The 15633-nt window shown below is 44.4% G+C and overlaps 1 protein-coding gene across 8 annotated transcripts in view; it reads left to right on the top strand.

The window, feature by feature from the left end:
• The window catches only part of LOC105284432, a 94626-nt gene extending 79108 nt beyond the window's left edge, over nt 1-15518 (top strand). For 7 of the 8 annotated variants that reach the window (XM_020033304.2, XM_020033303.2, XM_020033302.2 and 4 more), the window contains 7 exons: nt 5514-5825; nt 5967-6343; nt 6476-6751; nt 6953-7424; nt 7535-9714; nt 9831-10024; nt 10145-15518. In XM_020033304.2, coding sequence (XP_019888863.1) covers nt 5514-5825; nt 5967-6343; nt 6476-6751; nt 6953-7424; nt 7535-9714; nt 9831-10024; nt 10145-10847 — 4514 coding nt within the window. In that variant the 3' untranslated portion in view covers nt 10848-15518. The remainder of the gene's footprint in view (nt 1-5513; nt 5826-5966; nt 6344-6475; nt 6752-6952; nt 7425-7534; nt 9715-9830; nt 10025-10144) is intronic. The other variant, XM_026975088.1, reaches the window with a different exon arrangement.
• Nucleotides 15519-15633: the final 115 nt, after the last annotated feature.

Here is a 15633-nt window from a genome sequence, read left to right as displayed (position 1 = left end):
CTTCTCCCAACAATGTCTTGCCATAAAGAAAGGAAGGAATCACAGACGATGATAGAATGGTGGATCATGGCCTTCATAAAATATTCAAATCACCCTTTCTTCTCCAACCTAGTTAATTAGCACAAAGATAATGTCTCCTGCTCTCGTGGCTGCATCTTTTTTTCATTGGGTTTACCGTTTGAACAGGACTTCACTTGGTGGCTTTTGTTTTGCGAATGTTTCATGAACGAATGGAAGGAGAGCAGGAAATGCCAGTCATGTCTCGCGCACGATTGGAAGCAAAATATTCCCACGACTTTCCTACACGAAACATTTCTGTGTGAAGGCAAGAGTTTGCTGTGGTCTTGTAAACAAAGGCGATAGGAGTGATCAACAGTTGACCAATTGGACAATTGGGATGATCAGACTTGCTTTCTAAAAGGTCCTCTACCTTTGCTGATGTTTCAAGTCATCGTCATTGCTCAGCTAGTCGGAAAATATTCTCGAAAGCTTGAAATTTCTCTTAATATGAGCACCTCGATTTTTCCAAGTTTCACCAGCTTAAGTCTTCAATGATGCTAAGTTGAAAGAATTTTTAAGGGTTCAGAAAGCCAATTATATTCGTGGAGTGTGCAAACATGGGACTCTGCATTTCAAACTTAATTTACTCGAAACTGCCGTTGTCGATGGTGAGCTAACTCATTTCCGCGTAACACCAGCCGACTGTAATATCGCGTAACTACGCGTGGGTTCTATTGAATGGACTCCCGTATAAATTATTCATCGCGACGCTTCATCCAGTTTTATCTCTCCTTTACCTGCCGGTCTGTACCTCTCTCCTGGGGTCGCCCCCACGAGTACCGTATTACTTTGAGTATACGGGGAACGAGCTTTACGAATTATTCCACGTGACACGTGTTATCGCGTTATTCCGCGGATATATTGTATTCACTTTGTGCATGGGTCGCAGGTGGTTACTCTCCAGGCTCTTGGTGGAACGACTTCGAACGTTGCGAGGGAAATCTTGCTGAAACGTCTCTCGACGAGGTCACTGATCAGAAATAACTATACAAGTGACGTATCTTCTATGAAAACGAACAATTGTCTGCTTTCGCGATGCGCAATAGTCTTGAAAATTTTGTTGAAACCGCTGTAGGAATCGGGAGGAAAAGGGACTGGAAGGAAAATATGTGTGATGATAGAAAGTGTAACATTTGTTTGACGCGGAAATAAGTTTTCAGTGGTTTACAAAGATATTCGAATATTCCAATAATTAAATGGAATGTTTGGTTTGAATACTTGTATCTCCGCCACAGACGCAATATGAAGCTTCTGCATACTTCAAATTCGCATATTTTATAATGGCATGAAATTTACATTACACGCGGCATTTATTTCCGAATGATCAGCGAAGTAGCGATACTTGGAGGGACGAGCAAAAATTTCCACGGCTATCATACTTGGTCGGGATTGGCCTGTCGATCGGAGGGCAGGGGTGCGTGAATTACGAGAGCGATTTTCTCTCGCTCTCGGGAATACCTGCCAATCAGTGTCGTGGATATCCTCACACGGCGTGTACGCGGCCACCCTCTCCGCTCGCGGCAACTCTTCCCAATCGGTACTCGTAGATATTCGTGCTCGCTCACACCCCGTTTGGTCCCAACGATTGTTGCACACGCGAGCCGCGGTGTCATTGGCAATTCCGTGTCAACAATAATCCTGCGTACAATCGGAAAGACACGCAGGACGTAGCTCGTGTGACAGGTCACCGGAGGGTAGGCGCGGCAGCGTTCGAGGTCCATCCGATTTATCGCGATGCACGGGAGGGTGAGAGAGAGAGGGAGAGGGAGGAAGCGCGCCCAAGAGTACCAGATGCTAAATAATTGCGAAGCATCAAGCGGCTATCGTTTAATTCCGATTTTCATCTGAATTTTCGCTGAATTGGATTAATCCTGGAATCGTCACGACGACACACACCCCCGCGAAAGAGTAACAGCAGAGGGAGGGAATAACGAAAAAACGCTAAACGCTGTTATCTTTTCGTCTTGTCGTTCGTTTGATTTTCAATTTTCAGATGTCTTTGGAAACTTGTGCGTTTTTTTGTAATTACGTTTTCCCGTGGAACAACTGATTTCCAGTTGATCTTAAGAATGTCACGTTCGAATCCTCATGGCAGCGAGATGCAGCTGCAATTATTAGATGCGCGATTTCACATCTCGCGATAATTGTCGGCCCGGGTAAATTTACGCAGTTTCGCGCAGGGAGGGACAGAACTATCAAAGCGGTCTTACTCGGGAGCGAGCGAGCGAGCGATGCCGGCGTTTGCGCGAGACTAAGAACGAGCGGCAGAACTTTTTAATTGGGCGTCCTTAATTAGCCGAGTCCCGAGTAATTATACTGTCTCTCGGTCCGTTTCCGCGCGCCAACTCCCTCCGCGCGCCCTTCTTCGCCCGCTGCGTCGTTCGCGTTTTCACTCGAGTTCCTTCCGCGGCTCGTGATTAACTATATTTACTTAATTTCATAGCGGATAAACGCGAGTACATTCTCTAAATAGCCGGCGGAAGCTCCGTTTGTTCATTGGTTGATTTTGTCGTGCCAGTGATTTTTGCGAGAATGTTTTCCATCCATGCAAAACGCACCATTAATGTGCGACAGGCACTCCCTTTCTTCCGAGATTAATAAACAGACTCGAAGATCCGATATTAAAAGGCAAAAATGTCCGCTTAAAGAACAGGAAGAAAATTACTGATCCGTCGCTCTAATGTCGATCGCTTCCTGAATTTTCTCGAAATTTCATTTGGCGACTCGGAGCAGCGTACGATCGTTCATTACACATCGCGTTTCGTTATATGCTACGAGAGCAGATTGAAAAATTTCCGACCTAACAAGAACGCGCAAGATTTCAGTCAAATTTCAATGCTTGTCCAATAGATGGCAGTGGAAGAAACACAAAGAGCTAAGTTCGATGTTATTATTCTAGCGACTTATTTGTTTCTGACAGCCTTTCAAAGCCAGTCAACAATGGGGCCATTGGAGTATCGCGCCGTGATAAAATTCCTTCATTTAAAAGGGAAAACCGTTTTAGAAATTACAGCTGAATTAAATGCAGTGTATGGAAATGCTGCTCCTTCATATTCGACCGTGTACTACTGGGCTAATCAGTTCAAGCATGGCAGAACGAGTATTTTTAACGCGATATACTCTGGACAACCAAAAGCAACGGGTGAAATGATCGATTGTGATCACGAAATTGTGATAGACGATCATCGAGTATCTTTAAGAGACATAGCGTTGGCTACTGGTATCTTATACAGACGGGTGCACAGCATTGTACATAAGGTATTAGGTATGAGAAAACCGAGCGCGCGTTGGGTGCCAATGTGCCGGCCCACAAATCAGCAGTTGCGATGGCGAAATTGTAAAACTGAAGCACGAATTAATTCCACATCCACCGTACCCTCCAGATTTGGCCCCGCGATTTTTCCTGTTTCCAAATTTAAAAGAATGGCTATCTGGGAAAACATTTTCGTCGGATGCTGAAGCCGTTAACGACTGTTTCTCGGGTCTAGACAAAAGTTATTATACGGAGGGAATGACAAGTCTAGAAAGATCAAGTACATTGAGTATGTTGAAAGGAGACTTTGTTGAGAAATAAATTTCATTTAGCTGAAAAAAGTGTTTTTCCTTAGTCAGGCGGAAACTTTTCAATCTACATGCACTCGTACTCGTCGGATGCACGAGATCACACGCGCGACGCGTGCATCTATATTTCACGGCGGGTCGCAGACACGTTACGTTGCCGAATCGTTTCAATAGCCCCTTTGACGTTTTAGCGACAGTGTTCGTCATATTGCAATTACTCCGCGATAGGATCTCCAACACCCGGCGGCGGGTGGCACATTGCACATGCACCTGCGTATCGCTTGCTGCCCTGCGCGTGTCCTGTGCTTTTACATTTTATTTGATTCTTATCGCGGCCCCTGCGCGGCCTATTAGTGTACCCTTCCGAATGTTTCTGGATATTATGCTCAACAATCAAACTATCTCAGGGCATTTGTTTCAATGATTTTATTACTTCAAACTGCCCTGATACTTTAGGGCACGTTAAGGAAAGTCAATCTCATCATCCAGTCAGCTAGGAATGATTCTTTTATTGGAGAGTCGAAAACGTTATTATTACCATGTATTGGGTTGGCCAAAAAGTAATTGCGTTTTTTTCCGATAGATGGACATACATGTCTTGAAATGTTAGTTAACTTCATTCTAAACCGCAAATTCATTATGTAGGTTAACAACTCACAGTTCAAGCTTGTTTTACAAAAAGAAAGTACACGATTTCGTTAACAATTGTTTCTTTGCCGTCCATTTCAAAATGGAAAATCAAAAAGAACATTTTCGTCATATTTTGTTTTATTACTTCCGAAAAGGGAAAAACGCTGTGCAAGCTCATACAAAGTTATCTGATGTATATGGCGAAGATGCTTTAAACTGCGGCAGTGTCAAAATTGGTTTACTAAATTTCGATCTGGAGATTTTAATGTGAAAGATGCACCACGCTCAGGAAGGCCAATCGAAATTGATGATGACAAAATAAAGGCACTGATCGATTCGAATCGGCGTTTAACGACACGAGAGATTGCTGAGAATCTTAACGTATCGAAATCGAGTGTTGAAAACCATTTAAAACGACTTGGATACATTAGTAAGCTCGATATTTGGGTACCACATGAGCTCAAAGAAATTCATCTCACTAAGCGTATTGACATCTGCGATTATCTTTTGAAACGTGAGGAAAATGATCCATTTTTGAAACGGATGATAACAGGCGACGAAAAATCGATCGTCTACAACAACGTCAAACGAAAAAGATGGTGGAGCAAGCGTGATGAACCTGCTGAAAGCACTTGAAAAGCAGATATTCACCAAAGAAAGATTATGCTGTCAGTCTGGTGGGACTTTAAAGGTATTGTGTATTTCGAGCTGCTTGCAAGGAATCAAACCATTAATTCAGACGTATACTGTCGTCAACTGGATTGCCATCAAACAGAAACGTCGAGAATTGGTGAATCGCAAAGGTGTTGTGTTTCACCATGATAACGCTAGACCACGTACAAGTTTGGTCACTCGTGAAAAATTGTTGCAGCTTGGATGGGATGTGTTACCATGATGTTACCACATCCACCATGTTCGCCAGACCTGGCACCATCAGATTACCATTTGTTTCGTTCTTTGCAAAACGCCTTGAATGGTAAAACCTTTACTACTGATGAGGATATCAAATCGTTCTTGTAATTGTTTTTTGCTGAATAAGATAAGAACTTTTTTGAGCGCGGAATCATGAAGTTGCCTGAAAAATGGCAAAAGATAATCAAACAAAATGAACAATATATTGTTTAATAAAGTTTTTGTTTCCCATGAAAAATTCGCCTTTTATTTATATAAAAAAAACGCAATTACTTTTTTTGGCCAACCCAATAGTTTTCATTATTACTTTTATTCTTGTCACTTAAAAATCTTTTATTACCTTGTTTCAGAGAGCGGCAAACAGATAGGACCTCACGCTTGTACGGTGTGCCAAAGTGTCGTCGAGGGAAGCACGCATAGTCGCGCGTTACCGCGCAGCCAGGCGTCGCAATATGGCCTGCGGGAGGATCAAGTGCCACCCGGTGCGCGGGTCTGCAACACCTGCAGATGCAAGGCCGTCCGAGGACGTTACACCACCTGTCCGTTACCTGGCTGCCCGAATTTAAATAGCTCGAAGAACAGAGTGAAGCGACTCAGAGCATTACCCTCGAAATGGCTCGATCTGCCACCGGAAATTCGAGAACCTATCGCTCAAGAATTCCGTGAGTACTTTATTCAACTTTTATTTTATAACTTTTCAGGCGCGCGGTTTTCTGCAAAATTCTTACATTATATCATATTTTAGGTAGTTTCTAATCTGTTTGTTTATATATATAGCTAAATAAACCTTGTTTTCTGTTCAGAGATACCAAACAGCGCGATGAAGTGCTGTTCGGCCTGCTTCAGTCGTATATCACGACGTTTGGCACCGCACCTTGCCGGCGGTACCGAGATATCCGAAGACGGAGCGGATGCACTGTCAAGACAGTGGACGGATGAAGAGCTTGAGCAGCTACGCAGAGCGCTTCGAGAACACGGTACCAATTGGCCGAAAGTCGCTGAACAGGTACCAGGAAAAACGAATCATCAATGCAAGAACTATTACTTTGCCTATCGCAAGAAATTGAGTCTTGATCAAGTAGTGGCCGAGTATTACGCATCACTGGGTGAAGAGCGCAGACCTTGTCTAACTGATGAAGAAGAGAGCGGTAGTAGTACCAGCAGTTGCGACGAGCTAGCTGTAAGTTTTCTTCCGGAAATCGTTATAAAAGTTAATTCAGTTGCACTTTTTAAATAAAATATTTTGATAGATTTTGACGCAAATAAAATAGAAATTCTTATTGTTTTTCGCCGCTTTTCTCTATTTTCCCAGGTCCATGATTCGAGCGATACTGCGAGCGCAGGAAGTCCTGCAACAACCATGACAGGTAATTCAGTAGTTGTGCCGAGTGGTTCTACGGCGACATCATCGTCATTACCTATGTCTTTCCAACGATCTACCGAGCAGAAACTCGGTGAAAAACTTACTGACATAGCTGTGGTATCATTGGTTCCTCCAGTTAGTATTGGATCGTCACAACAGTCTTCCAACAGCGGAACTGTAACGGTAGCGTCTGGCGCCAGGGAGGATTACGACAGTTCTGCCACGGTGAGACAAAGTTCCTAAATTTTCTTCCGAGTTAGACAAAAAACGCTTTTTGTCATTGCGACATCACGCAGTTCCCTCAATTTGTGCTTTTATTACTGCTTGTAAATTGTGATTGGTATTTTAGAATTAACAAGCGACGGAATATGAAGTAATATCTTCGCGCGATAGAGCCGTCTGATAGAGGTGCGCTAATTGTTTCAGGAGACGGCGGACGAAGGTCAGGGAGGTGCAGACTTGGATAATGGGAGTGTTGTGGTGACACTGACAACTGCCAATAGCAATGTATCAACATTGCAGCAACAGAATCAGCATCAACAACAACAACAACAACCACCACCAGTCGTACATTCGCCGCCCTCGACGACGAGCAATTCCAATCCGATTACTGTCAAGGATCTTATGCTTGGCGTTATTGAGATGCAGTTAAAGCGCAATCCGAACAGTCCAGCTGATAACAGCGGTTCGTCTGCTCCGAATAGTTCTGGAACGCCGACGATATCCAGTATCCTAAAGACGGATCACCGTAACGACATAACGTACGTTCGAGGTTACAAATCATCCTCGAATATGGCAAACACTGCATTGTCCAGCAGAGATTCAAATCTTGCAACGCTGTCGGTTGTGTCAGGACCTCATCATGGTCATCGGTCTGCTCCTAGTCCTCAACAAATTGGTAAGCTTATCAATGGTGAATTTTGACTACCATTATATTCAGAAAAAACGTTCTACAATTTCTAAAATTTATTCTAGATATAAAATCACATCTATCCTCTCTCTTTTTAGGTCAAATGCAAGCCACCATTACTCCGTGTCCGCCTGCCGCATCGAGCAATCAAGCCTCATCGGACATGCTTCCTAAAGAGGGCTTGGTAGTGATGCAGGTGCAGCAAGCTCTTCGTGAGACCGAGGGTACGCTCGACCTGAGTCTGAAGAAACCGCGGCAGCAAGAGTACAATCATTCGCTTCAGCCGCTTCATAAACCGCCGACAGTGGCGCTCTACCGACCGGAGCCGCCGCCAGGCGCATACTATCACCCTCACGCTCCTCATCCCGAGCAAGGGCGCGGCGCGAAGAGTCCGCTCATCTATGCTTCGTCGCCACGACCTCAGGCGCCTATCACACCGAAAATGAACAAGGTCGCTGTACCGCCGTCGCATCCCAAGTTGTCGTCGAAGGTTAGTGGAATGGGAACACCCGGCCACAAAACGGGCTCCATCACGCACGGCACGCCGGTATCGACGGCGCGATACGAGGGTCTGCTGCGACAGATGACACCTCCCGGTAACGCGGCGGTGAGCGGCGCGGCTGCGAACGTTGGCGATCGCGGTGGCGTCGCTGTCAACGCCACTTCTGCCGGTCAAGGACCGCCGAAGGAGACGGGTGGCTCCATTACTCAGGGTACTCCGGTACATCCATTCGCGGTAGACAAACGGGGCGCACCGATATACGATTATCATCGTATTCGACACTCGCCCGTTACGGGTGGTGGTAACGTACCGCCCGGCCAAGGCCCGGCGAGTCAAGCGGCTTCGCCGGCGGTAGCTGTCAGTCACGGTGGTGGCGGTCAATATAATTCTTACTCTGCTGCCGCCCGATCAGCACCTAGTTACACGATGGAACAACAGTTGTCCAATCGGCAGATCATAATGAACGACTACATTACTAGTCAGCAAATGCACGCGCGTGCTCGTAGTGGCGGAGGTGGTGCAGCTGCTGCTGGCGAGACAGCGGGTAAGAGCGAACCGCCACCGCCGCCACCATCGACCCTGTACTACGCTAGTACGCCACCACCGCCGCCACAGACTCACACACAGCCACGCCAGGGCGTCATCCAAAGGCACAATCCGCAAAAGCAGATACATTATCCGCCACCGCCACCAGGCTTGGAGGCTTTCTCCAGTTTAGTGGACGTAGCGGTGCAACAACCAAGTCTTCCTGTGCCGCATCCCCATGGCCATCCAGCTGCATCTAGCAGCGGCGGTCATGAAGGTCTCGGCAAGACTATGGCGGATCGGTTGCTCGCTGATCGTTATGACAACAATCGAGCTTTTCGCGAACAGGAGATGCGATTGCAAGAGCGTATGGCTATGCAGGAGAGATTGGCGGTCGTGGCGGCGCACCAACAGCGTGACAGAGAACGTGAACGTGATCTTGTGCACTTGCGGGAAAAGGAGGAGCACCGTTTGCAACGCGAGAAGGAGCTGCATCAGTTGGAGCATCGTCTGGCTGTACAACGTGAGAAGGAGATCCAGCAGCAGGAGCACCGTATGGCACAGCGAGAGAAGGATATTCAACATGTCGAACATACTCGCTTTTCCGTGCAGCAGGCTCGGGAGAAGGAGATCCAGCACGAGCATCGGCTCACCGTCCATCAGCAGAGGGAGAAGGAAATCCATCATCAAATGGTGGCGGCTGCCGCGCAACGCGAGAAGGAACACCAAGAGCATCGCATAGCCGTGCAACAGCAGCGCGAGAAGGAGATGCAGCAACAAGAACAGCGACTCGCGATTCAGCAGCAACGAGAAAAGGAGATCCAGCACGAGCATCGTTTGGCGGTACAGCGCGAGCGAGATTTAGCGCATCTACATCAGCAGCAGCAGCAGCATCAGCAAATTCAGCAACACATCCAACAACAACATCGCATAGAGGCCGAGAGAAGACACATCGCGCAAATGTACAGAGATCAGCAGCAGCAGCAATTGGACAGAGATTCCTCGAGATTATTGAGCAGTAGCTTCACACCTTCTCGGCTACAACAGTCGCAACAGTCTCAGCAGCAACAGCAATCGTCGAGACAGAGCCAATCCTCCAGTCAACAACAGAACGACTCGTCGTCTACTCTTACAGCTGCTAGTTTAATAGACGCTATCATAACTCATCAGATAAATCAAAGTGTGGAAAATGCCAGCGGAAGCGGATCGTCAGTCAACCAGCCCACGCGTGCTGGTGATCGTCTCTTCCAGGTAGGAAATGTACAGTTTCCTTTTTTCCTACCATTCGCGCTTTATTCTCGGTATTTAAGTGAATTTTTACGTGTCACAGTCAGATTTTGTTTCTCTAAGTTAAATCCGTTTTACAGGGATTTCATCGCGAACCTCCGCAGGAATCTAATGGCATAGCTCACAGCCCTGCTGGTGAAGGAGGTGGTAGCGGTAGCGTTGCAAGCGGCAACGGAAGTGGCAGTAGTAAAGCGATTACTCTCGGCGAACATGTTGATCACATTGTATCGAAAGATTATGGTCCGCCTCACTCGTCGTACAGATCTTACACCGGGTAAATAACAAATGTTTTCCTCGCATCAGAAATTTCAATTAAACAGTCAAGATTATTCATTGCGAATTGTATCTTACAATTAACTTCTCCTTTCGTCCTTTTTTTTCTTTGGAACGATAGATACCAAATTTCCGAAGATCAGTGGAAGAGACGGAAGGTCAGCGGAAACGAGCCAGATTCGGTGAAGAGTGGGGACGAGCGTCAGATTATACGCGTCGCGCAGCAACAACAGACGCAGCAGCATCAGTCATCGGGAAAGCAACAACAGTTTCATTCAGTCGAGCCGGTATCGCCGCCGGAGGCAACTACGAACCATTACGGACGTCGCTACTATGAATCGAGCACTGCCACATCTACTTCCGGAACTCCCTCCAATAAGCCTCATCAGATATCCCCGTTGGATTACGTGAAGAACAAGATTGTCGAAGTGATGCGCACGGAGGATGATAAAACCGTTGGAGGCGGCGGTGCGAGCTCGTCTGACAGAAACGGGGGCGGTAATTCCATCGTCGCCACCGAGAAGGATGAGAAGGTGACGGTCGCGGGGAACGTGGAAAGGAGTCCATCGGGTAGCGGTGGTGGCGGGGAGATGATGGTCGACGACACTGGGCCGAATGCGGCCCGTGAGCAGCAGCCGCCGCCGCCCGCGCCAGCAGCCACCACTTTCTATCCGTTCAGCGCCTTAGGCGTGCACACGGGCCCACCACCGGCCCCGCCACCCGCCGCTGCCACGTCCGTCTCCGTCGGCAAGTCCGAACAGATGCAAGTCGAGCCGGCGCCGTTGCTATCCGCGCAATACGAGCCGCTTTCGGATGAAGATTGATAGTCTTAGCCGTTTGTACGACTATCGCTACCTCTTAACGCGACGATGCACGGATGCAAGAAATACGGAGAAGTATAGAGTGACACGTTTCACAGGATATTTCACGACGCGATATCATTCACGGATATCGCCGAGTGTGGTCATCAGTAGGACGACGATTAAGTATATTGGACGATTTACCAACGCTTGAGGGCATTAAGAAGCCACATTGCGTTCTTATCGGTCGCCAAATCCTAATCTAATTTAAGAGACTTCTTTTTATACATACACACATATATGTATGTATGTACGTATGTATATATATGTGTATACGTATATATATATATAAATTTATATACATATAATAATATGAGAGCGCGAGCTCTCTGCTAAACGAGCGGAGATTGGAAGTATGATGTTTTAAATCAAGCCCCCCCCCCCCCATATTGTTTTACCAACTTTGTAATTTCATTATATTTTTAGTCAAAGATCATTCCCGCGTTACGCAAAAAAGGTTGAGAATATTTACGAAAGAAATACTTCTTTTATTTGCCTTTTCGTGATGTTATGCCAGCGTTCTGTTAAACACATAATAGCGATGAATATAGTTTTAATTAGTTATTTTCGACGTATAATTTATATAATGCTGATATGGATACTCTAAAGAGTTACATGTATAAATATATAAATATTTGCGTGATAACGTGAACGGAACCGACATTTCACCGCCGTGTTGAATGGACCCTTTTTTTAAATCGCGCGAATTATACATAGTCGGATTTTAGTTTTGCGGAAAATTTACGAACGCGATGATAGGTTCAAGGATGAAGCTGATATCGAGATAGGAGCTGTAATTTAATATTGAATTGATTAACGTGTACTCTCTCGCTTTATATACATGTTTTCCACTTTTTAAGTTTTTCGATACTCGCAGACGCGTATGTGTACATTTAGCGTTTCGTTTCGCTAAGAAGGAGAGATCGATCGACACTCGATATATCCGTTCTGTTACGCATATGTGCTAATATATACTGTGCGCGAGGCTTTAGTCGTTCGATCGAGATGAATCATTATTTTTTATGTCGACTTGGGCTTGGTCAGTCCGCAAGAAAACCACTAATGCGTTCACGCAAACATTCGATCTGTGGAACGTCTAGGGCTGTATATGTATATCCCAATGTTCACACAATGCAGACGCTTTTCTTTTGTACATAATGGAGAATGATAATATAATCGTTAAGTGGTAATAATCTATAACGCTGATGAGGCGCGCGTGTTTTTATTTGGAATGAGTCTGTGATGTATCTGGGATTAATAGGTTCAACTATGTTATATACCAGTGCAAAGCGTAGCCTGTAGTCTGAGAGCAGAAAGAGAGAGAGAGAATAGCAGATGTGTCGAGGCTTTCGCAGAGGAGGCGTACAACATATTCTGGCACGTGTGATGTGAGACAGTTCGTACGACGAAATGTTACGGCAGGAAGAATCGATCTTCGGTGTCGTTCTCTTCTTAGTGAAGTGAATTTCGTGAAGAAAACAGAAAAAAAATTGTAACGCTAAGTGTTGTATATAGTACATAATATTAATTTCTAAGTTGAAGCAAGTAATATGGCTAGATTACATCGGTACATGCTACTGTATAAGGAGTTTAGGTTTAGCGATAAATCGACGTAGTTAGTATTTAGGGGTTTAGACAGCCATGAACTGATTTTAGGGGAAAAAAACTCCCGAACTACGTTCTCTTATTAATAAACAAAAAACAACAGATATACGGACGATTCGATTGGTGGTATTATTATTATTTGCGCAAAACGGGATTGGATATGGATTTATTTTTATCCGTTTTTATTCGAACGAACATGCGTTTGCGAATGTACGCTTTAATATCGAGTACACGCAGCATAGAGTAACATAACACACGCGCGCGTACACATGTACATTTACATAAGTACTTTTTATACAGCTTGATTTTATATTTCTAGGCGATCTGTAGCTTCAACTGTGCTCTTTTGCGGTCTGCGCCTCCGTTTCTTCATTATTGCGACACTCGGTAAATTCTTCGGATATTCGTCACGAGTTACTTTTTTTCCCCAGCGTGAAATTGCTGCACCGAGAGTCATTGCTTCTGCCGTGTTCTGCGTCGATTAATATATTCTGCATCTTCGTGCGCGACTGAAATGTCGAGACTTTAGAGAGGTTTACTGTACAAAGACGACTGCATCTACATGCTTTTAACTATGTATTTAAAAGTTACAGAGAAATTTTTTAAAGCTTTTGGCACGTTATTCACATAATTCAATTCAAATAGTTTATCAAACAATAAACATTTGTTCAGACTTTCTTAGCACAAAATATATAATTATAGTATACTCTGCTATCATTATGTTGTATAAGCTACACAGGAACTACATCTTTTTTTATAATAAAAATGATGGGAATTATCATGAAATTTCTTAACTTGTGTGTTACGTTAATGGTATTATATTAATATATTAATCTTACAATTTTTTCAAAATTTTTGTTAATATATAAAATATTTTTATTAATAATATTTTTTAAATTATTAATAATTTTTTGAAAAAGACCTGGAGGATGTGTTATACTTCGTCGTCTTCGTCCGGTTTAGCTCTGCGCATAGGAAGAAAACAATTTCGATTTAATCTGTCCGCCCGATAGTGTCCTCATACAGTGCACGGCATCGCATCGCAAAAGCGCGCATCTTCGAGGATTCTTCATTGTACAAAGTAACCAGCGTGGTCCCGACAAAGCCGTCGAATGCTTCCAGGATACAAGTGGAGATGGATATATACAAATAGATACGCGCGTACACACACTACACACCGATACACAGAGAAACGAACTAACTAATTGCAGAGAAGTGAATTAATCTAGTTAGCCCGTGAGGCACACAACATTGCGATACACGACAACGCGACAGCCGTGGCTCGAACTTCGTATACTTCTCGCTTAGAGGAGTGTCCTCGGCGTCACGTTTCTCCTCGTATAGTACCTGAGCGACACAAAGCCCGCGTTTAACGATCGCTCTCGTCGAAGAGATCGGCGACTGAGCGTACTTCATCCGACAGCGGTGCGAGAATCCAGCCCTTTAAAGGCCACGCCAAAATTTATCGGAGATCTTTAAAGGGATGTTTCAATAGATGCCTGAAAAATGTTGAACATCCAAGGGAGCAGGACAAATATTTCAAAGATGCGTTCTAGAAAGAAGAAAACGTCCGAAGAATATCGCAACGATCTGGGATGTCTTTCACACGTTTCCTCACCGACCCGTTTCTCCTATTTTTGTTATACTTCGTGCTTTCATGATAGATAGTAAAATTCGTTGCAGTGCTGGAATCGCGCGGCCGCTCTCGGACGAGATCACTCGTGCGATCGAGATTCGTCTCGGCCTTAGAAGCAGCTTCGGAACATGCGCTTGTGTAACAGACGGGTCTGCGTGTACATATAAAAGCGCGAATTAGCACATACACATGAAAAAAAGCTAGTAAGAAATTGAACCCCCTGCTCCGTCAAGCAACAGAAAATCGGCGTGTACATATATAATATGTGACATGCAGCGATATACGGGAATTCCGTTTCGTTGGTACATACATAGAGAGCTCTTCAGGGTGTCGGGTCTTTCGTACAGGTCGATTACTCGCGGCCGATTTCCACGTTTCTTCTCAACGAGTAGTCTTCTTCGCGATTTAAATAGATAAAAAACGTAACAAAATTGGCTGTGTGTAACGATGGTCGCTTTTTCGAGCATTTGGTGAAACGAATAGTCTCGAAGAATTACTATTATAATCACGTGATCGTAAATAGTAGTTAATGATTAATTTGATTATCTGAAATGTCGTTTAAAAATATATGATTTATACATTGTTGTCGCAGCGATAGTCCTCGATCACATTTGATATTGTCTGAAGGAAATCAGCCGCGAGTAAGCAATCTCAGGTACGATACTACAGATGTACAATAGACGTGAGAAGCGCGAGAGCGACAAAACACCGATGACACCCCTTTCTCGAGAAGGGTGTGTTTTCGAAGAAGCGCAGCGAAGAAACCGGCGAAGCGAACTTTATCGCTGCAGCTACCATACGAGTATCATTTAGACTAGAGTTTTAGACGACATTAAAAAGCGCGAAACGCCGCGTGTATATGTACCTACTCATTTGTAACTCGTTGAGGAAGAATGATCGACTAGTTTGTTCGGTGTGTGTCTATCGTTCGATCCCTACGTACGACATGCGTGGAAGAAGAAAAAAAAGTGTACATAGTGATACGATAACGCCGAGATATACACAGCTCCCTCCCGATTGTTGTATCATAATAATAATACTAATAATAGTAACAATAATAATAATGATAAAACGCATACGGCGCGATCGCAGAACGTCAAGCTAAGAAATAAAAGAATAAAGAAGAAAAAAAGGTGAGAGAAGAGATGATAGATGAAGTCGATGGGAAAGAAGCGAAAACACACTGTCTACGAACGTGATTATTATCCACACGAACACGCTCTGTTAATGCGACTAATTACAAAGTAACTGAGAATTAATTATAGCGAGCGAGAGCATACCACGCCTACAGTAAAAACAGATGTAGCATACACGATAATATTATTATCAAAACAGTTCAATGTAAATTGTTATTTTTGTTGAAATAAAAATCACCTCCGTTATAATAACGAGCACTTCCTCGCTTCTGATTTCGCCTTTTAATTGTATTCCGTACTGTTTTGCAGAAGCCTGCAAAGTAATAATTGATATATCCAATTGATTTCCTTCTCCTCACTTTATTATTTTATA

This window comes from Ooceraea biroi, chromosome 14 (genome assembly GCF_003672135.1).
Source record: "Ooceraea biroi isolate clonal line C1 chromosome 14, Obir_v5.4, whole genome shotgun sequence".
Classification (NCBI taxonomy): domain Eukaryota; kingdom Metazoa; phylum Arthropoda; class Insecta; order Hymenoptera; family Formicidae; genus Ooceraea; species Ooceraea biroi.
The sequence above is the reverse complement of the archived record's forward strand: the minus strand, read 5'-3'. Positions and strand labels throughout refer to the sequence as shown.